At 43.1% G+C, this 21,444-nt stretch overlaps 1 protein-coding gene across 7 annotated transcripts in view; it reads left to right on the top strand.

Annotated features, from left to right (window-relative positions):
• Positions 1-21,444, top strand: part of STOX2 (storkhead box 2) — a 247,570-nt gene that overhangs the window by 193,813 nt on the left and 32,313 nt on the right. Inside the window, exon 1 of one of the 7 annotated variants that reach the window (XM_059156280.1) lies at positions 17,818-17,954. The exons of the other annotated variants lie outside the window; for them this stretch is intronic. Coding sequence (XP_059012263.1) covers positions 17,930-17,954 — 25 coding nt within the window. The 5' untranslated portion in view covers positions 17,818-17,929. Of the gene's footprint in view, positions 1-17,817; positions 17,955-21,444 lie in introns of those variants that run through there. 7 annotated transcript variants of the gene reach the window in all.

The raw sequence follows: 21,444 nt of genomic DNA, 5'->3' as shown, positions 1-21,444 counted from the left end.
CTTCACATGTCATGGGGGGAGTCATGCAGAACAAAGGGCAGTCACCTCGTAGCTGAAGGAACGTGGTGACTTCCCACGAACAGCGGGGGTGCCGTCTGAAGCGGTTTGAGCCCAGTGGCCTTCTTCTCTCCCTCGCTCTCTCCCCCACCACAGCGCAGCTGCCAGTAGCCAGAATTAAAATCCTCATTTGGGCTGAGGAGGAAAGTGTATCCATGATACATAAACCTTTTCTAACAAATCTGCTCCTGCTACGGATAGGACTTGTCGCTTTTACTCCACGGGAGCATAGAATTATAAATAGGCCTTGCCTACTCTCCATGTGCCCACTAGCGATTTCTGTTCAACAGGCACTTTCTGTCCTGTGATGACTAAACTGCCCCAGCTCTGTCCACAGAATGATATCTGCGATGTGAACACTGTCTTCATGGACCCCTTTTTAAGGTGTCACTAGGTAGTACTACCCCTCCCCCCAGTCAGAAGGCCATTGGAATATGGCGGTAAAATGACTTATGGGTGGGACTATGTTGTTGGGAGTTTTGCTTTTTTTGGAATGTTTGGAGTTGGTAGAGTACGGAGGCTAGTCATGCTCGTGTACCGCACAAATTGAGTGGCGTGCCTCTGGGGACCACAGAGGCCAACAGTCTGAAGTAAAAGTAGGAGAACTGAACAAAACTGAGTCAAAGTATCCGGCCATACTTGTTTCTCCTCTCAGTAGTAATGGCTTCAGCCACGGCAAAGAAGGGAGTCTTCGAAGCACCTATTACCACACCGTGTGTAGTGTGGATAAAAGAGAGAGAGTCAAAGAGGGAAGCAGAGAGCGCAATAATGACATTTGATGCTAATGATCTGGTTTGTGGGGAGTGCGGGTGCCTCACTGTCCCGATTCATCTAATACTGATGACGAAGCTCATTAGTCTCCATGCCGGAGGCTGGATGCGGGGAATGAGAAAATGGCGCTCCTGTCAATCATATTAGCTTTCCTGTGGTGACTTTAGAGAAAACACTGTGCTAAAGAGGCCACAAAAAGGGCAGTCAATCTAAGTGAACCATGTCTATCTACCATGATCACCAAGGTGGGATGGGGGAGGTACTTGATATGTGAGAAATGGAAGAGCTGAAGTGAAATCTTTTTGCAGCTAAAATTAAACAATTTAAAAAACCATCTTGATTAAATACATTCTGAAATGAAAGTAAGTTTTTATAAAAGGAAAACAAAGACCAACGTTAACATACTGGCTTTCATGGTCAACAGTGCTGACTTATTTATGATTATGTTTTTTAAACAAGAAAAAACAATTACGATAAAAAGAAGATTCCATTTGGGAGTAAGATGGATACACAGACTCCACCTCGTCTTTCCTGCTGAATGGAACTGTGGATTTTGCACAGAAGACATTAAGCTGCCACGTGAGGACACTTGAAAAGAAATGGTAGTAGCAGGCAAATGGGGAAAGGAGACCAGAATTTGAAGTACCACCCAACTGGTTGTGAGTTTCCTGTTTATACCCTCTCTGCTATCACATGGCATAGACTCAACAGTGGCCCCAAATCCAGTAAGGCACAATGGTGTGAACAGAAAGATCTTGAAAAGAAGTTCTCACTTTTTGGTCTAAAAAGTAGAAAAGTGGACTCCTATGTTCAGATGAGTGAGGGAAGGCACTATTTTGTTTCTTCTTTTTTCATTCTCTCCTGTCCAACTTACAGTCATCTTGCAGAGAGATAACAACAGTCAGGGTGGGTAGTCTCTCGAATTGTAAGGATAGGGGAATCCTTCTCTCCGATGGGAGGAACCATGGTCCCAAGAGTGTGGGGTAAATTCCCATTACTTTTTCTCCCTCACTCTGTCCTCCTACAGTTTGGCATCAGTCTAACTAAGACAGTAGCCAGAAGTACATGATTGAGCAAGGAAACCAAAGCCCCAGCCTTTTGTCAGAAGGACCTCAGGGGACTGGAAAGTGTTGAGGAGATCCCCAAGAGGAGGGAGCTCAAGAGAGCTGTCACATAAAATGTTGTATGAACTCCTGGGTCCACTTCTAAGCAGCACATGTGTGGATCTGGACCTGAAGCAGCATTCTAAACACTTTGAGATGTGACATATGAACCAGACCGTAACAAAATTCTCAGACTGACTACTGAATGGTATGTACAGGGACAGATCCAAATAGCCTTGCAAAAGCTTTGAGCACACCGACATTCAAATCACACCTGACGGAGGTGGTTTGGAAATTGCAGCCTGAACTTACCACATTGATTACCATGCTTTAAAAAAAAAAAAAATCAACTTTTTCCTTTGGATTTAAAGACTTGGAGACTCACAACATATTAATAAACATTACTCAGAATTAGTATATGAAGAACCAGGATAATCTCCATTTGTATGGTAAAGGAGAGTCAGCAGTTGCCAGGCTGAAGTGTCACATGTTGAAATTATTAGACAAAGACTTCAAATGAGCTATTATAATTATGGTTCAAGAAGTGTGGATAAACACTCTTGAAAAAGAATAAGAAGGTAGAGTGGAAAGGGATAGAGGTTGTAATATAGAATCAAAGGTTTTAGCATTGAAATCTAGAATAACCAAAATTAAAAATTATGCAAGGGCTCGATACAGAATGGAGCTAATCAAAGTCTGGACTTGAAGATCAATCAATGGAAGTTATTCAGTCTCAACAACTGAGAACAAAATATTGAAAGAAAAAAATCAACAGTTCTCAGGGGATGTGGGACAATACCAAAGTGTCTAACATTTTTGTCATCAAAGGTCTAATGTGATCTGAAAAAATACTTGAAGAAATAATGGCTAAAAACTTTCTAAATTTAGCAAAAGACAGACTTTCTGATTCAAAATGCCCAGCAAATTTTAAACAGGATAAACTCAAATAAATCCATTCCCAGATACATCATAAATTGCTGAAGGTTAAACAGGAAAAAATCTTGACAGTAGCTAGAGAAATATGATACATAATAAAACAAGTAGAATGACTGCAGATTTTTCTTTAGAAACCATGAAGGCCAGAATGGAGTAAAACAATATATTTTTTAAAAGATTTATTTATTTATTTTTAGAGATTGGTAGCGGGGAGGGACAGAGGGAGAAGAAGGAGAGAATCTCAAGCAGACTTCCTCTGAGCACAGAGCCTGGTGCAGGGCTCAGCCTCATGGCCCATAATATCATGACCTGAGCTGAAATCAAGAGTTGGGCACTTAACCAACTGAGCCATCCATGCACCCCATGGAACAATATTTTTAAAATATCCAGTGAACATATCCTTCAGATACAAAGGTGAAATAATGACATTTTCAGATAAAATAAAACAAAACAAAGAAAAATTCACTGCCAGAGACTTTCTCTAAGAGAAATGCTGATAGACAGAAAATACCAGAGGAAAACTTGGAACATCAGGAATGAAAGAAAAGCAACAATGATATGTATCTGGCTAAATATAGTTAACTTTTTTTCTTAAGTTCTATAAAATATGAGTAATGATGGAAAATGTATATAAAAATATAACATATTAAAAAGGTGCTGAACTTTGCAGTGTGTATAAATGTATATATGGGTGCTGAACTTTTCAGTGTGTATAAACTATAACATAAAAACAGGAGAGTAAAGGAACCAATATAGTGGTAAGGTTTTTCACTTGAAGTGAAGTAAAATATTAATTCTAATCAGACTATGAAAAGTTAAACATATATACTGAAATGTTTAGAGGAACAACTAAAAAAACTATATAAAGAAATTAATAGAAATTCAGGTGAATTAAAATAGAATAGTAAAAAGTATTCAAATATTCCAAATGAAAATAAGAGGAGAACAGGAACAAAATGAGGGTAGAAGCATGAAAAGTGGTAGATCTAAATCCCAACATATAAACAACTACATTAAATATAAATGGTCTAACATACCAAATAAATAACAGAGATTGTCAGGGTGAATTTTTAAAAAATGACCAAGGGATATGTTGTCTACAAGTAATACATTTTATTTATTTATTTATTTTTAAAAAGATTTTATTTATTTATTTATTTGACAGAGAGAAATCATAAGTAGATGGAGAGGCAGACAGAGAGAGACAGAGGGAAGCAGGCTCCCCGCTGAGCAGAGAGCCTAATGGGGGACTCGATCCCAGCACCCTGAGATCATGACCTGAGCCGAAGGCAGCTGCTTAAACCACTGAGCCACCCAGGCGCCCCAACAAGTAATACATTTTAAATATAATGATGTGACTAGGTTAAAAGTAAAAGGTAAAATGACATACCTTGTAAACACTAATCAAAAGAAAGCTGCAGTGGCTATATCAATGTCAAAAAAAGGAGACTTCCGAGCAAGGAAAATTATTGGGGATAAAGAGGATTGTCGCACAAAAATGAATGGGTACGTTTACAAAGATGACGCAAAAAGTGTATGTACCTCTTCCACCATTCACAAAAATCAAGTCAAAATGGAATTAATACTTAAGTGTAAGACCCCAAACTATAGGACTTTCAGAAGAAAACAGGCAGTTTCATGCATTAGTCTTGGAAATTATTTTAATGTTTTCCACTGAATGATTTCAGTGACTTTAATGATTGTCATTGGATTTGACACCAAAACCACAGATAATGAAAACAAAATTAGGTAAGTTGGCCTAAATCAAACTAAAAAACTTCTGCACAGCAACGAAATCGAGTAAAAGTGCAACCTCTAAAATGGGAGGAAATATTTATAAACCATATATTCAAGAAGAGGTTAATTTCTAAAATATATAAGGAACTCCCATAACTCAGTGGCAAAAACAAAAATAAAAAAACTAACAACCTGATTTTAAAATGGGTTAAAGGCTTAAATAGTCATTTCTCCAGAGGAGACATGCAAGTAGCCAATAGGTATATGAAAAGATGCCAACCCCACTAACCATCAGGGAAATGTGAATCAAAACCACAGTGGAATATTGCTTCATACCTGTTAGGATAGCTATTATCAAAAAAACAAAACAAAAAAGACAAGTGCTGGTGAGGTTGTGGAAAAATTGGAACTCTTGTACACCATTGGTGGGAATGTAAAATCGTGCGACTACTATAGAAAACAGTGTAAAATTTCCTCCAAAAAATTAAAAATAGAATTGCCATATGATCCAGAAATACCACTTCTTATTTACTCTAAAGAATTGAAAGCAGGATCTTGAAGAGGTATTAGCACTCCTGTGTTCCTTGTAACACTGTTCACAATAGGCAAGATGTGGAGCAACCTAAATGTCTATGACAGATGAAGGATAAGCAAAAGATCATACATACATACAATGGAGTATCATTCAGCCTTGAAAAAGAAAGATATTCTACAATATGCAACAACATGGATGAACCTTGATACCATGCTAAGTGAAGTAAGCCAGTCACAGAAGGATGAATACTGCAGGATTCTACTTAATATATCTAAAATAAGCAAACTCATGGAGGCAAAGAATAGAGAGGTGTTTGCTAGGGACTGGGGGGAGAGAGGAGAAATGGGGAGTTGCTCATTGATGACGTGTATAAAATTTTAGCTTTGTAGGATGAGTAAGTTCTAGCGATCTGATGTACAAGATGTGCCCCTGGAGAACAGTATTGTATTGTACACTTAAAATCTGTTAAGAAGATAGATCTCATGGTTAAGTACTCTTACAAAAAAATTTTGTCTTTTCAAAAGAATGTATTAAAAATATTTGTACTTAATAACAAAGCTTTAAAGTACATGAGACAAGATAGGACTAAAAGAGAAATAGATTATTATAGTTGGGGACTTCAACATGATTCCTGCAGTAATTGATAGAGTAAGTTGGTAGAAAACCAGTAAGAATATAGAAAAACTGAACAATATCATTAATCAACTAGATCCAAATGACATTTTTAAAACATTCCTCCTCAAAATAGCAGAATATACATTCCTTTCAAATCCTCAGAGATCATTCACAAAGATAGATGATATCCTGAAACATAAACCTAAAAGCAGTTAAAAGAATTGAAATAATTCAAAGTGTGCTATTTTACCATAATGGAATTTAGCTAGAAATCAACAACAGAAAGGTAGCTGATAAATCCCCAAATACTAGGAAATTAAACAACCTTTTATAAATAATCCATGGATCAAAGAGGAAGTCTCAGGAAAAGTAGAAAGTGTTTTGAGGTGAACAAAAATGAAAATACAACATACCACAATTCATATAAAGCAGATGAAGCAGGGCTTAGAGAGAAATATATAGATTAAGTGCTTATGTTAGAAAAGAAGAATAGTTCTGTAATGAACAACCTAAGCTTTTGCCTAAGGGAATGAGAAAAAGAAGAGCAAAACAAATTCAAAGCAAGCAGAAGGAAAGAAATAATAGAGTAGACGTCAAGGAATTTCAACACAAAATTCATGGAGAAAGCCAATGAAGTCAAAGCTGGTTCTTCAAAAATAGCAGTAAAATTGATAAACCTCTAGCCAAATTGGCCAGGAAATAAGATGCAAATTGTGAATATTAGGAGTCAAAGAGGGCATATCCTTACAGATCTTACAGACATTAAAAATAAGTGATTATCGGGGTGCCTGGGTGGCTCAGTTGCCAAGCATCTGCCTTTGGCTCAGGTCATGATCCGGTGGGGTCCTGGGATTGAGCCCTGCTCCCACTCCCCCTGCATGTGTTCCCTCTCTTGCTGTCTCTCTCTATATAAAATAAATAAAATCTTAAAAAAAAAGAGTAATACTGCAAACTTGTCTGTGCACATACATTCAACAATTTAGATGAAATGGACCAAATCCTAGAAAGAACACCCTATCAGAACTCACTCAAGATGAAGTAGGTTACCAGAATAGTTCTCTATCCTTCAAATGCATTTAACTTACAGTTAACATTTTACTTCCAAAAACTCCAGGTCCAGAAAGTTTACTACCAAACGTTTATGGAAGAAATACCACCGATTTGACATGAAAAGAGAAGAGGCAACACTTCCCAACTCATTTTACGAAACCAGCCTTATCCTTATGCCACAACCAGACACAGATAGTACAGCAAAACCACACACCAATATACCTCATAAACATAGATGCAGAAATCCTCCAAAAAATATCAGCAAATTGAATCCAGCAATACACAGAAAGAATAACAAACCGTGACCAAGTGGAGATTAGCCCTGGAATGTAGGCGAATTCAGCATTTGAAAATCAATTGTTGTAATCTACCATGTTAAAAAAACTAAAGGAGGGGGGAAAAATCCCAAGATAATATAACTACACAAATCCACATATGCTTTAAAATCCATAGATGTTGGGGCACCTGGGTGGCTCAGTCATTAAGTGGCTGCCTTCGGCTCAGGTCATGATCCCAGGGTCCTGGGATCAAGCCCCACATTGGGCTCTCTGCTCCACGGGAAGCCTGCTTCTCCCTCTCCCACTCATCCCGCTTATGTTCCCTCTCTCACTGTGTCTCTCTCTGTCAAATAAATTAATCTTAAAAAAAAAAAAAAAAGAACAAACCCATAGATGTTGAACATTAAGAAATTCCTTGCTTTGGGTATGTTAATTTAAAAAATTTACATCTAAAAATTATAGGTTTTTATGGTAATAGTGATTGGTACCTGATATTCTTGTGCTTGCTTGTTGATTAACTAGATCATTATTGTCCAGTAAAACTTTCTGAGATGATGGAAATATTCCATATATGCCGAGCCCAGTATGGTGCATACTGGCCCCGTGTTAGCTAACGAGCACTTGAAATTGAGGAACTAAAATAAATGCATTTATTTATTTATTTATTTATTTATTTAATTTATTTGACAGAGAGAGGGAGACATAGCGAGAGAGAACACAAGCAGGGGGAGTGAGAGAGGGAGAAGCAGGCTTCTCTCTGAGGCAACAACCCAATGCGGGGCTCGATCCCAGGGTCCTGGGATCATGACCTGAGCTGAAGGCAGACCCTTAAGGACTGAGCCACCCAGGTGCCCCGAGGAGCTAAATTTAAATTTATTTAATTCAAATTAAATTAAAGTTAAAAACAAAAACAAACATGGCTAGTACCTACTGTATTGGACAGAGCATATGTGGATGAGTGTATAATCACAGGGATCACTAAGCATAGAAATTCTAATTTTTTTATGCATTCGTTAGAGACAGATAAAAGACAGTATGACTGGCTTGTATTTTTTGACTACAGAACTTTATGATTTTTTTCCCCTAGTTTCGTAAACACTTTGTGAATACAAATGTACACTCTGACTTCCTTGCGATGACATGTGGAGATGATTGGACTAACGTCAGCCAAAGCAGTTAGCGGATAAGTAGAAGTCTGTGAAATGACTACTTAGAGGAAACCCAAGCCCACATAATGTTATTGTTGTTTTTCCGTCAATAGCTATTTGCCTGCTTTAGGTGCTGAAACCACTGTTTTCAGACACTTTGTAGAGTCCAGGAAGTACAGTCCAAATCCTGTTCTCACTTGAGTCAGTTGGAATAGTGTAGACGTGCGAGTCAGCCCAGGGTTTATGGATGTGTCAGACGAGCAGCGCGCTGGAGGGACCCCAGTTCCCCCGAAGCGTGTGTTTGGATTAGTGGCCCCCCCGCCTTGCGACAGCATTCTGTTGGAACCTGTAACCCAGGCGTGTGGAGTTCAGCTCTGTGATCGAAAATGTTTGGCTGGGGTATATCTTTATACTCCGTCTGGAGTTGGTTTGCCGTAATTTTTCCCTACTTATTCATAGTTTTCTTGGGGAGGTAGTGTGATACCTTCTTTTCATGTGTGTTGACTTTTCATTCTTCAGTTAATTGGAAGCACCTTGAGGTCAGAGGTTAGTTCTATAGATACGTCTCCTTTTAAAAAATATGGGAGACTTTGCAATGTTCTTTTTCTCTTTCTTTCTTTCATTCTTTTTTTTTTTTTCCTCCTGATTCCATCTTACAGAAGAGGAATGCAGCCCATAGAGAGAATAACTTGGCCATAATTAAATAAGCCAGTGATAAAGTAATTCAGTTTCTCAGCTCTTTGACCTTCTAACTAATTCCAGCTAACAGAGCTCCAGGACTCTATCATCATCTGTCTTTAAAGCTGCAGAAATACGGAGGATAACTTTGAAAATGAATTGGGAAATACCACTTTCTGGTGTGTTTTCACATGTAGTTGTTGCCTCTCCAATTGGGGTCGTATTCGCCTCCGGGGACTGGGACTTACACTGCAAGTTTATACAACCTCGAGACAAATGTGGACAGGCCTCCTTGAGCTCATTCCCTTGTAGGTTTCGGAAAGTCAGGTTGAGTGATGTTCGGTGGAAACGTTTTTTTAAAACTTTTACTATTAAGACAAAAAGTGATATATTACAGAGTGTACTATATAGCTTGCCTGAATTTGGGGGAAGACTTCAAAACAGAATCTTTTTCCCCGGCTGACTGTGTGGGCTTTCTCTGGGCCCACGTCCCTGTTGTCTGAAGTTGAAAATACTGAGTTCCACTGCCTGGGATGTACGAGGGGACTTTCCACCCAGGGTGTTGGAAACGAATAGTCCACAGATGCAGATGCTTTTATAATAAAATTATAATGGAATTATATGACATTAAATTAAATTTTATCATCTCACTTCCCCGTGTCTTCCCCTAGTTTTTTTTTTTTTTTAATAAAGATTTTATTTATTTATTTGACAGAGATCACAAGTAGGCAGAGAGGTAGGCAGAGAGAGAGGGGAAAGCAGGCTCCCGACTGAGCAGAGAGCCCGATGCGGGGCTCGATCCCAGGACCCTGAGATCATGACCTGAGCTGAAGGCAGAGGCTTAACCCATTGAGCCACCCAGGCGCCCCTTCCCCTAGTTTTCTTAAGGTTTAGTATCAAAACATCAAATTTAAAATCTGTCTTTTACCTGAAAACTCCCCAGCTCCCAGTTTTTTTGACTTCACTTTTATCTTTTCCTTCCTTATCTTCTTTGGATGTTGATTAGAAGAACCAAGGGCAGAAAAATAATTTCTACCACAGTGAAGAATGCAAAGTTGGACATCTGCCTGCTTCATTTATAATAGCCAAAATGCATCCAGAAGAGGCTTGGAATTTAATGTTCTTTTAATAAATTTTACAAGGTATTGCAGAATAATAGATGTCTGCATTTGGAATCAGGACCTCTGGGGGGCTACCTCTGGCTTTGCTACCAACTCTCGGTAACCTTGGGCAAGTCATCCCCCCATTTGGACCCCAGGATTATCTTCAGTCAAATGTTGATATACAAGATCACTTTCTGTGCCTTGTCCAGCTCATAAAATATCATTATTGTATCTTCCTAATGCCAGGAGAATTGATCTAATCCAAAGACTTTTTTTTTTTTTTGAGATTTTATTTATTTGAGAGAGAGCAAGCAAACGTGTGAGTACACGAGCAGGGGAAGGGGTCCAGGGAGAGGGAGAAGCAGACTCCCCATGGAGCAGGGAGCCCGATGGAGCTCGATCCCAGGACCCTGGATGTGGGGCTGGATCCCAGCCCCGCAATCATGACCGGAGTCGAAGGCAGACGCCTTACCAACTGAGCCACCCAGCTGCCCCAAATCGAGACTTTTGAGGATTCTAGGAAGTCATGTAGAATAACTTTATTCTTCACTCTGTGGTCCTGTTGGTGCACCCCACTGCCTGCAGGGATACCACACGTCTATTTGTTCTTAAAATACTTAGTTTGCTTGCCTGTGCTCTGCAGCATTGAACCCAACCATAACTGCAGTGTCTTCTGCCACCGTAACAATAAGCCACTCACCTCGGTACACCCTGGCCTATAAAGCCCTTGAAGACTTCAGAACTTTCTGTTTCTGAAATCACTTTTGTTGAATTTTAAATTTGTGCCTTTTTTTTTTTTTTTTTTTTTTTTTTTTTTTTTTTTTTTTAAATCAGCGTTCATGCAACCAGGAAATTCTGGTCCATTATTGGTGCCCAGGGATTGCTCTTCAGCAGATTTCTTCTCTTCCTTTTATTTCTCAATTCGAACTAATATTCTACTCTGGGCACCACTTCAGATGTCAGACTATCACCCGAGCCCAGACAGGCTTTTGGATCGATTCTGGGCAAGTCATGGTAGGTGTACACGATGCTTCTAGAAATGCATTGTGAATGGTACCTTTAATATTTCCTGCCGGACCTTCTGGACAGTCCCTTTGGGAAACAGAAAAGTATCTCACATCTCTGCACTTCTCTGTGTTCCTTGTTCAGGCAGCTTGTTGCTCCTCCCAACAGGCTCTTCCGTTGAGTTGCTCTTTCATTATGTTCTCTCTTTGGGTGTGTCCTATACTCTGTTCCCTTGGGAACCTGAACAGCCCCTCCGCCCCCATAAGACCCCGTAATGCTCTTCTCCGACAATTTTCTGCTCTTCAAATTCTTATCTCAGTCGACTGCTCTGGCTTTATCTGTACCCATCTCCTTCAGCTCTGCCAGTCCAGCAAGGTCAGCCGCCAGCCCTTCTCCAAAGCACCTTGTACTCTCGAAGTCACGTGGTCTTTCAGCACACTGCTTTGCTGCCTCAAAAGATCCCTAGGTTTCTTCTCCCTCCCACTTTGCTTACCCATCTTCAGGGCCACCTCAGCTGCCACCTCCTTCCTTGAGCCCTGCCCAGTTCCCACCGTGCTTCCGGCCACCCTGGTCTTGGCTCAGAAATCAACGGGTTTCTTTGGTCTCACTGTAGGCTTTTCCTGTCTGCCTTGAAGGATGCAGAAACTGACACTGAGCTGTGGGGCTGGACGCTATAACTTCATCAGCAACAAGCAGGATCTTGCATGTCGTATTTAAGAAATGTTTGTTGACTTGAGCTACATGGAATTAGGATAAGTTTAGTGTAATATTGTTGCAGACTAGGATTTTTTCCCCTCCTCCATTGGTATGTTCTGGCAAAGCAGAGAGAGTCTTGGCATTGCAGGCTTCTGCGTGGTGATGGGAGGTGCAGAGAAACCCCCGCGGGAGGCAATGTCTGGTCATCCTGTCAACATTCCGTCCCTCTTATGGGCCACCATAAGCTTATAAACACTTGTTTTTGGAGAATGAGGGTTTCCTGCAGGGGTAGTGCTTCTTAGGATGACACTAACATCTATAACAAATGCCAAGCGGAATTGATCGCTAATACAACCTGGGTCATTTTCTAATCCATGAGAGACCATTCTTAACCTCATCTTAGGCCACCCCTTAGCCTCCCCTCCTTCTGTGCTCCGGGATGACCGCTCAGCCACAGGCAGGTCCACCTCATGCTTCCCCTCCTTCCCCGCATCAGCATCTCCATTCCTGGCTTGATACCTGCCCTCCCCGGGACATTTGTTCACTCAGCACGTGCTTACTTCGCGCCTACCGTTGGCTGGCCACGTCTCCAGAGCACATCTGTAAACACGAGGCATGCAGAGACTCTCTTCCCGGAGCTCATGTTCCCATGAGTGTGCCTTTTCTCTTCTCTCTCACCAGCCCAGATTTTAGGAGAGATTTGCCTTTGCCTTTGAGCCACTCTTGACTTCGCTGGCCAGGTGCTTTACTCCAGAATTCTCAGAGGCACCTGCTAACTGCTCCTCCTCTTGGACAGACACTGTCTTGTATTCTTTGTGCTTTTGATGCGTGACTATCTCATCCCCTCAAGTGTCTTACAAGTTTCTTGAGAGGAGAGACCATGTCATTTGCTCATAAAAAAGTTTGCGGGTAGCAGTGTACGTAGCCTGCGTTAGGTGCGCTGTTGAAACACGTTCAGATCTCCGTACTTACACTAGGACTTTGCACCTGGGTGCCCAATGCATATTTTTAACGGATTTGGGATTTGAGCGGGGCTGCTTCAGACTGTTGCCCTTGAACTGTGGTCATCAAAGCATTCTGTAAAACCTCACGTGACTAGGTCACAGGAGGGTGCTCCGGTGTGGTCCTTTGCTAAGGAACCAGTCCAATCTGGTGTCAGGGACAGCGCCTGTGCACACCTCCTCCGTGGAGCACAGCACCTCCAGGACAGTCTGTGGGACGTTTGTGAACCTTTACTATGACACCGAAGCTGTTGTTAAAAGGAGCAAGAGGCACCAGAGGAGGAGGAGGACTGCTAATAACGTCTGTGGATTCTTTTTTTTTTTTAAAGATTTTATTTATTTATTTGACAGAGATCACAAGTAGGCAGAGAGGCAGGCAGAGAGAGAGGAGGAAGCAGGCTCCCCGCCGAACAGAGAGCCTGATTAGGGGCTCGATCCCAGAACCCTGGGATCATGACCTGAGCTGAAGGCAGAGGCTTTTAAGGCACTGAGCCACCCAGGCGCCCCACGTCTGTGGATTCTTGAGTTTATCTCCCCATCAGACTGGTATGGAAAACATCAGAAAACATCAGGCCTTTCTCGCCTTTGTTTTATGATGGATTTTGTCCATCATCAAACTCCCCATGCTTTGAGTAGGGCAGCAAGATGGGCTTATGGTTACCGTGTTGGCTGATCAGTTACCATCCTCCGCACCGTCCTTCAGTCACTCTGGCCATGGGGTGAGGCGGGAGGGCAGCCCATCACTCCAGGCAGAACTGGCGGAGGTAACCTTGTCCCCGCCAGTGAACTTAATTTCCCTGGCCTCATGTGCTAATGAAGTGAATGGCCTTCCATTTAAATGTAAAATTAGAGGTATAGGTTTAAAAAAAATTGTTTGTAGTGGTAATTTTATTATAATAGTCGAGAAGCAATATGTGTGTTGGTTAAAAGCGTGGGCTGTTAACTCCAGGAAACAAACTGAGAACTGCTGGAGGGGAGGGAGTGTGGGAGATGGGGTAACTGGGTGCTGGGCACTGAGGAGGACACGTGATGGAATGAGCACTGGGTGTCACTTGGAACTGATGAGTTTGTAAATTTCACCCTTGAAATTAATAATACACTATATGAACGCTAACTTGAATTTAAATAAAATCTTGAGGGGCACCTGGGTGGTTCAGTGAGTTAAAGCCTCTGCCTTTGGCTCAGGTCATCATCCCAGGGTCCTGCGATCAAGCCCGGCATCAGGCTCTCTGCTGGGCTGGGAGCCTGCCTCCCTTCCTATCTCTCTGCCTGCCTCTCTGCCTACTTGTGATCTCTGTCAAATAAATAAAATAAAAATCTTTAAATAAAATCTTGAAAGAAAATTAATAATAATAAAGTCCTTCATTAAAAAAAGCAAAAAACAAAAAAAAAAAAAAAAAACAAAAAACCCAGCACAGACCCTGGTGCCTGTTGACTGGAGTTTAAAATTGCTTCTGCCTCTTAACTGGCTGCGGAAATTGAGGAGGACAGTTCATCTCTCTCTCTCTCTCTCTTTGAAGATTTTACTTATTTATTTATTTGAGGGAGAAAGAGAGCATGAGCAGGGAGAGGGGCAGAGGGACAGGCAGTCTCCCAAGTGAGTGGGAACCCCAAAGTGGGGCTGATCCCAGGACGCTGAGATCATGACCTGACCGGAAGTCAGACACTTACCTGACTGAGCCACCCAGGTGTCCCAGGGAATCTCTTGAAAATGGAGATAATAACAATAACTTTGCTGGGTCCTTGGAAAACTTAGATGAGATTCTAATATGGACACAGGGGACCCATGTCTAGGTAGAAACCTACATATTTAGATATTAGAAATTTTGAATACGTTTTTATGGTAAATTTCCGTCTTTGGGGGGCATTTTTTTTCTTTATCCATTTATTTTATTTTTTTAAAAGATTTTATTTATTTATTTGACAGAAAGAGATCACAAGTAGGCAGAGAGGCAGGCAGAGAGGAGGAAGCAGGCTCCCTGCTGAGCAGAGAGCCCGATGTGGGGCTCGATGTGGGGCTCAATCCCAGGACCCTGGAATCATGGCCGGAAGGCAGAGGCTTTAACCCACTGAGCCGTCCAGGTGCCCCTCTTTATCCATTTATTTAACCTTTTCTTATCACAGAGGAAACTGGAAATTTTAGCTATCAAGTGATGGTCTGTTGGCCCAGAGTTTCCCCAGAGAGTCTTACCTTGCCAGAGCTAAAGGTATCTCTATTTAGATCTTACTTTTTATTACCTTTATGACACAGTTACATCTCTGCACCTTAAAAGGCAGGGGTTTCTTCGGTGTACTTTCTAACCTTGTAGTGCTCAGACTGTGCCCCACAGGAATGGGTCAGAGCAGGTAGGTTTGGCAGATTCACAACTAACGACACAACCAAACTCAAAGGGCGTTGAGTGAAGGTGAGGGGTCTTGGTAGGAGGCCTGGGGTGCTGGGCCACGGGCCCAGTGTCTGTCCTGGATGAGAACCCAGGTGGTCTTCCAAATGAGAGGAAATCATACATCAGGAAGGAAAATCAAGACTAAACCGTTTCTGATGAAACACATAGGCTATCCTTGATGAGGATTTTTTTAAGCACACGCAGGAAGCCTCTTTTAGTAGCACTTAACCTGAAGAAGTTCTCTGGGGCTTGACAGTGTGGCTCAGCCAAAAGCCTACTGTAGTCTTAGGCCATGTGCCTACAAGAGCCCAGAACGAGGGAGGTCATAAGGCCAGAGGGTGCGCAGCCGTCCGCACAACGTTTTGGGAGGGAAACTGATCCACAGACGCATAGGAGGGAAACCACGAGGGCAGAGGACTTAGAAAATGTCAGATGGTTGGAAGAGTTGAAGCAGTTTTATTTAACAGTGTTAAGACCAAGTGTATCAGTCATCACTAAATGCGCCTGTAACGGGCCTACTTACAAAGTGTCTCAAACCATAGGCGGTGGGAGAAGTGATTTGGAATGTAGGAACGGGATTTTTATTTGTAGCTGCTTCATGAGTTGTCGGGCAGAAGAGGGTCATACATTTTTTATTTTCCGAGGGAAGAATGGGAATCACTGGGTGGGGTCATAGGACTCAACTCGGGGAGGGAGAACCTTCGTCTTGGGGGTGTTGGGAGTGGGGTAGGCACAGGCTCCTGCGGGAAGAGGTGGACCATCAGCTAAATGACAGAAGTGAAGAGAGGGTGTGATCGTGGTGGGACTAGAGCCTGCAAATCCTCTGCCTCGGTGATCTGGGATGGTCTGGACGGAGAGATTCGTTACATCTCTGGGCGGCCAGCTCTGGTGGCCTCCGCTGCTACCTATTCGCCGCGGGTGAGCTGCTGTGTTCACGAGGATGTGGGGACTTGGCTGTGCAAACAGCCTCCGCCCCCCAAATCTACTTGGATCCTGTGTATTGGGTCGTTTCTTGGCACCTGTTTGGTTCCCCAGGGGAGACCGTGTGAGAGGTGCCCACGACGGTGTCATTTCTTTGGGGTCAGTCGGACCCCGTCATCACTCACACAGCGGACTTCGCTTCTTCCTTAATGATGCTTTTCCTCCAGACTCCATTCTTCTGCGGCTCGAACGTGACTGCCGATTCGCCTCCCCTCTGCCCACCCCCCTTTTCCTCTCCAGTTGTTTATATGCGGTGTCTCATACTCTAAATAGAGATGAATCATTTTCTCTATGGTTCAGGGTGTGTGTGTGTGTGTGTGTGTCTATAAATACGACATGCACACGTGCGTGTGCACGCAGTAGTCGGTGCAGGGCTCATGATACCCAAACAGTGCCCCGAAACATGCCTTTGCATACAAACACACTACCGGGGGGTTTTTGTTTTTTTTTGTTTTTGTTTTTGCCTTTACTGATCTCAGACGCAGGATTTTTTTTTTTTTTTTTTTTTTTTTTTTTTTTTTTTTTTCAAAACAGAGGAAACGGCGATCCAGAAAACCAGGCGAAGGCCTGCCCCTGTGCAGTTCCAGGGGTGTTGCGAGCTCAAGAGAGGCGTCGCAAACGAGTTCCTGACATAGTGACCTCATTCCCAACACTGCCTCCCCGGGCGGCCGCAGAGGCTGCACCCGGCGGCGGCGGCGGTGGCGGCGGCGAGCAGCAAGCGGCGGGCCGGCTTTGCTGCAAGCCTGCGGGCTGTGCCGGGAACGAGAAGGGCCAGGCTTGCAAGGGCTTGCGCGGAGACTGGAATTTATGACAAATAGCTCACTGCAGCTAAACTTTGATCTAGTGTACAGTAGAACCGCCTGTTACACACAGGAGGGAGATGCGTCCTTCATCACCATGAAAAGCCAGGCTTAAAAAAAAAGAGAGAGAGAGAGAATGGGTCAGGTTTATAATTACAGACTGGTGAGTATCTGACGCTAGATCCATTTTAATGTGTGTGTGTGTGTGTGTGTGTGTGTGTATGTTTCCTTCAAGCATTTGGAGGTGTGTGCCCTTTCCTGCTGTTCTCAAAAAATATCTGAATTGGTGCTCAGTGCAGGCATGGGAGGGGACCCAGGCCCCTTGGAGAGGAGGATGTACCCCTCTCAGCCCCGGGCCTGGGGAACAGTCCCAGCCCCGAGTCTCCTTGCTGCACAGACAAAGGAGCCTGCACCGACAACCAGAGGCTGTAGCTTTTCTTGGAGCGATGACTCATTTCAGTTCACAAAGGATTCTGGGCAGGGTAGTGAGAAGTCAGGTTGGCTGATCCGTCCCTATGACTTCACTTTGCAGAGAACGAGGCGGAAGCCGAGTGACATTGCAGATTCCCGAGGCACTGCAGCCGGATGTTGGTTCAGGGCGAGGGGCTCTGATGTGTGGGACAGGCATGGGACAGATCCCAGCTGCTCCATGCCAACAGGATGAAAAAATGGTAAAGAGGATTTTTTTTTTCTCCTAAAATCCTTCACCAGCAAAGTACATTCACAGAGCCTCTTTTTAAGGTGCTTTTGGCCAGCTTTTGAAGCGAACTCCAACCAGTATCTCGAGCCCTGAATTGTAAGAAGAGCCGAGAGTTCTGGCACACATATTTTAAAAGTAGATCCACGAAGGTAAAGTACCAGATTCCTGTTGTGTTTCACATGCCCTCAATAGCCCATCTGAAATGCTCCCTGGGGCTATGATGATTCGGAGGTTTACTCTTTCTTCTTATTCCAGATTCTAGGAGTTCCGTTTCTGTTACTGGCTCCTTCTTGTGCCTGGATGTAAGCCCCCCTAGCATGCACCAGGCTTTAGCGTCAAAGCTACCCGGGGATGGAGCCAGTCCAGAAAGGGTCAGGTAGGTTTCCCCTGCTTTTCTTTCAAGAGTTGCTGTGTGTGATGCAATATGGTAAAATGTCTACGCCCGCTCTGAGAAGGGTGCGCTGTCCTCTGCAAGGCAGTCTTGCTGTTATAACCCCGTGCAACCGCCGTCAGAGGCAGCAGAAGTGCCTCGCGTAAGCTGCCCACCAGATGCATGATTCATCCTCAGTCACGTCAGAACTGAAAAGTCAGACAGCTGTAGGATCTGCAAATAGGGAATAATTAAACTGCTCCAGATCTCCGTCATCTGTGGTCTCTCTTCCACTGTGCGGATGGAGGCATTCGCAAAATACTACTTGACATCTTTTTCTTCTCAGTTAATATAGGCCCTGAAATCTGGCGTGTTCTTTGGCCCGTTTACCTACATGCAGTGCACTAAAATCCAAGAGCGCCTAATTCATGCGCTCGGGGACTGTTTCCAAGACTAACATCAGATTAAGGTGGATGTTTAACCAAGAAGGAAGCAAGCCTGTTTCTTCCAAGTCTGCTTGAGGAGTCAAATTATTGCAGAGCTGTTTTTCGTCCAACATCCATGGGCTTTTCACAAGAAAGCTTTCTCTTTTTCAAACAGTGAGATGGCAGAATGGGGTCCTCCAAAGTCCATTACCTGTTGTGTTTCCAGAATGAAACCTGGCATGTCTGAAAGCATGGTTTTACCATCCTCTCGAATTTATGGGTTTAGCAATCAAAGGATACTGAGGATACTAAATCCCTTCTGTCATTTGTAATAATAATTAGAGCATTTTTCAATGCAAACTATATATGGGATCAGCTCCTTGAATATCTCTTTTCCCTTTGCTTTCATATCCATCCCCATAACCCACCCTTTCGTGGAGGGGAAGAAATCATGCTTCCACCCTTCACGGTCAAAGATGGCCCTTCTGTGAGACAGTGCTCTGCATCTTCAAGCGAAGTGGAGGGTGTCGAGTCAGCTTTAAGGGATGCTTGGTGACATCCTAGTGTGCTGAGAATATACAATAATTATATAAGGTCCCCGCAACCAACAATTCCATTCATCCTTAAAGACCTTATTCAAAGTCTCCCTTTCCCATAAAGTTTTCCCTGATTATGCAATAGGAGGTCATTTCTTAATGCTGTTAGAGAATTACTATTTCTCTCTATGGAGAGATGAATATAATTATATATTAATAAATTCCTATCGTAGGAGTTAATTTGCTAGTCATTCCTGTATTTTCTTGTGTCTCTTCTAAGGATGTTGTAAACAGTAATTTGAATATGTTAGAATTGCTGATATTTTCACACATTTGTATTATGTTTCCCCACCTAAATCATAAGCTCACTGAAGGCAAGGATCCAGACTTAGGCCTTTTTCCACAGTGCACGTCTCCTGGCAGTTCCCTGCACGTAGAAACCACTCAGGAAATAGTTGATGGTGAGGAGTTGAAAGTGGCAGCGTTAAAAGCATTCATTTGTCATGGAGGGTGAGAATGATCTGTTTTGTTCATTTTAAGGGTCTTCCCGGAGCAGACTAACGTAGGGTAGACGTTGGGAGTTCAGACCCTAGAAATGATGACTGGACTTAACCTTAGGAAATGATTGCAGATGGTGCCACGTGCTGCTTGTAAAGGGTTGTTACTGTTCAGAACAAACATGAACATGAGGCCCTTATGTGGGGGCATTGATTATGGTTTACTCGATGAGGAAGGATATTATCCAACAAGTCATCCATAGGTAAGCAGTATGCCAAATTCTGAATATTTATGTGAAAGTGACTCTCCTGAATCCCACAGGGCATGTTCCTTACAAGAGGTGACGATCATGGTTCTGTCAAAGTTTATATAGCTCTTGGTGTACTAAGTGTGCTCAAACCCAAGTGCTGAGTTTCCTTTCTTGGGGAAGAGATGGGCCCAGCCGAACTTTTGAAATAGGCCCACTTTCTTTGGTGTCCTTGTAACTGTCTACGCATACAATTCCCCGGCTTCTGGTGCCCTCCTCTCCAAGGGTCCTGGGGTCAGGCATGCTTCCCATTTGCTTTCAGACCATTCCCCCCAGCCCACTAGTACATGCCAAATGCTGTATGTTTACGTATATATATCTTAACTTGCCTGCTTCCCAGTCAAGCTCTTCCATTTGCTCAGTGCTCATGCTCACATTAAAACCCAAAAGGTGAGCATGAGGAAGGATATTATCCAACAAGTCATCCATAGGTAAGCAGTATGCCAAATTCTGAATATTTATGTGAAAGTGACTCTCCTGAATCCCACAGGGCATGTTCCTTACAAGAGGTGACGATCATGGTTCTGTCAAAGTTTATATAGCTCTTGGTGTACTAAGTGTGCTCAAACCCAAGTGCTGAGTTTCCTTTCTTGGGGAAGAGATGGGCCCAGCCGAACTTTTGAAATAGGCCCACTTTCTTTGGTGTCCTTGTAACTGTCTACGCATACAATTCCCCGGCTTCTGGTGCCCTCCTCTCCAAGGGTCCTGGGGTCAGGCATGCTTCCCGTTTGCTTTCAGACCATTCCCCCCAGCCCACTAGTACATGCCAAATGCTGTATGTTTACGTATATATATCTTAACTTGCCTGCTTCCCAGTCAAGCTCTTCCATTTGCTCAGTGCTCATGCTCACATTAAAACCCAAAAGGTGAGCAGTCCAATAAAATTAATTCATATTAGTGTAACAATCTTGCAGATGTCTCAGTTTTGTTTTTTAAAAAAAAAAAAAAAGGTTTCTTTTTGGGTCCAAATGATTTTCCTATCAGTAGAAATTCAAACGCCATGAAAGAGTAAATTGAATAAATTTAATAGGCTCAGGGAAGGCAATTATACTACTCTTACTATTGGCCAGATATGGTTTGGCCCCGGGGACAGCGTAAGCATTCAACATCCTCATCTCCTTTAACCCCCTCAGCTCTGTAAAGTGAACATCCCTTTGTGCCCGTTACCAAAGAAGAAATCATGATCTCCCTCCACCAAATTAAATAATTTGTTCCAAATCCTACAACTAACGAGGAGCAGACCTAGGCTTCGAACCCGCAGTGTCGGCTGTGGAGTCCAAGGCCTCGGCCCCCGTCTCGTGATGCCAGACTTCGGAGAGAAAAGCTCCTCGTGCGTGCGCACAGGGAGTTGGGAGTGTTCGAGTTGGGAGTGTTCTCGGTGGGTGTCGTCCGGCCTCTGCAAGCCTTCCTCCCCGTAAACTCTTACGTGTTCTTTCCTACCAGCCTCCGTGGCTGCTGGAAGGGGTGCTAAGAGTGTTCAGCGGCTGGGGAGTCGGTAGCAGTCATTCAGTATAATTTTGCTGTAATTTGGGGACTGTCAGCATTTATATAGGTTTGAACTGTATCTAATTGGGCCTTCTGGTTCTGGCATAATTGCATTGTGGAGGAATCAGTCACAGTGCGGTTGGCATACCTGAACGGGCGAAGCAGGGACTACAGAGGCTGAGAACAGCTGGGGTGAGTCTGACTTGTAAACAGTGGAAGCGAATGACCCTGGGGATGTCGGACCG

Source organism: Mustela lutreola, chromosome 18, assembly GCF_030435805.1.
Source record: "Mustela lutreola isolate mMusLut2 chromosome 18, mMusLut2.pri, whole genome shotgun sequence".
NCBI lineage: Eukaryota > Metazoa > Chordata > Mammalia > Carnivora > Mustelidae > Mustela > Mustela lutreola.
Note: the sequence above shows the minus strand (reverse complement) of the source record. Positions and strands in the feature narration are given on the sequence as shown.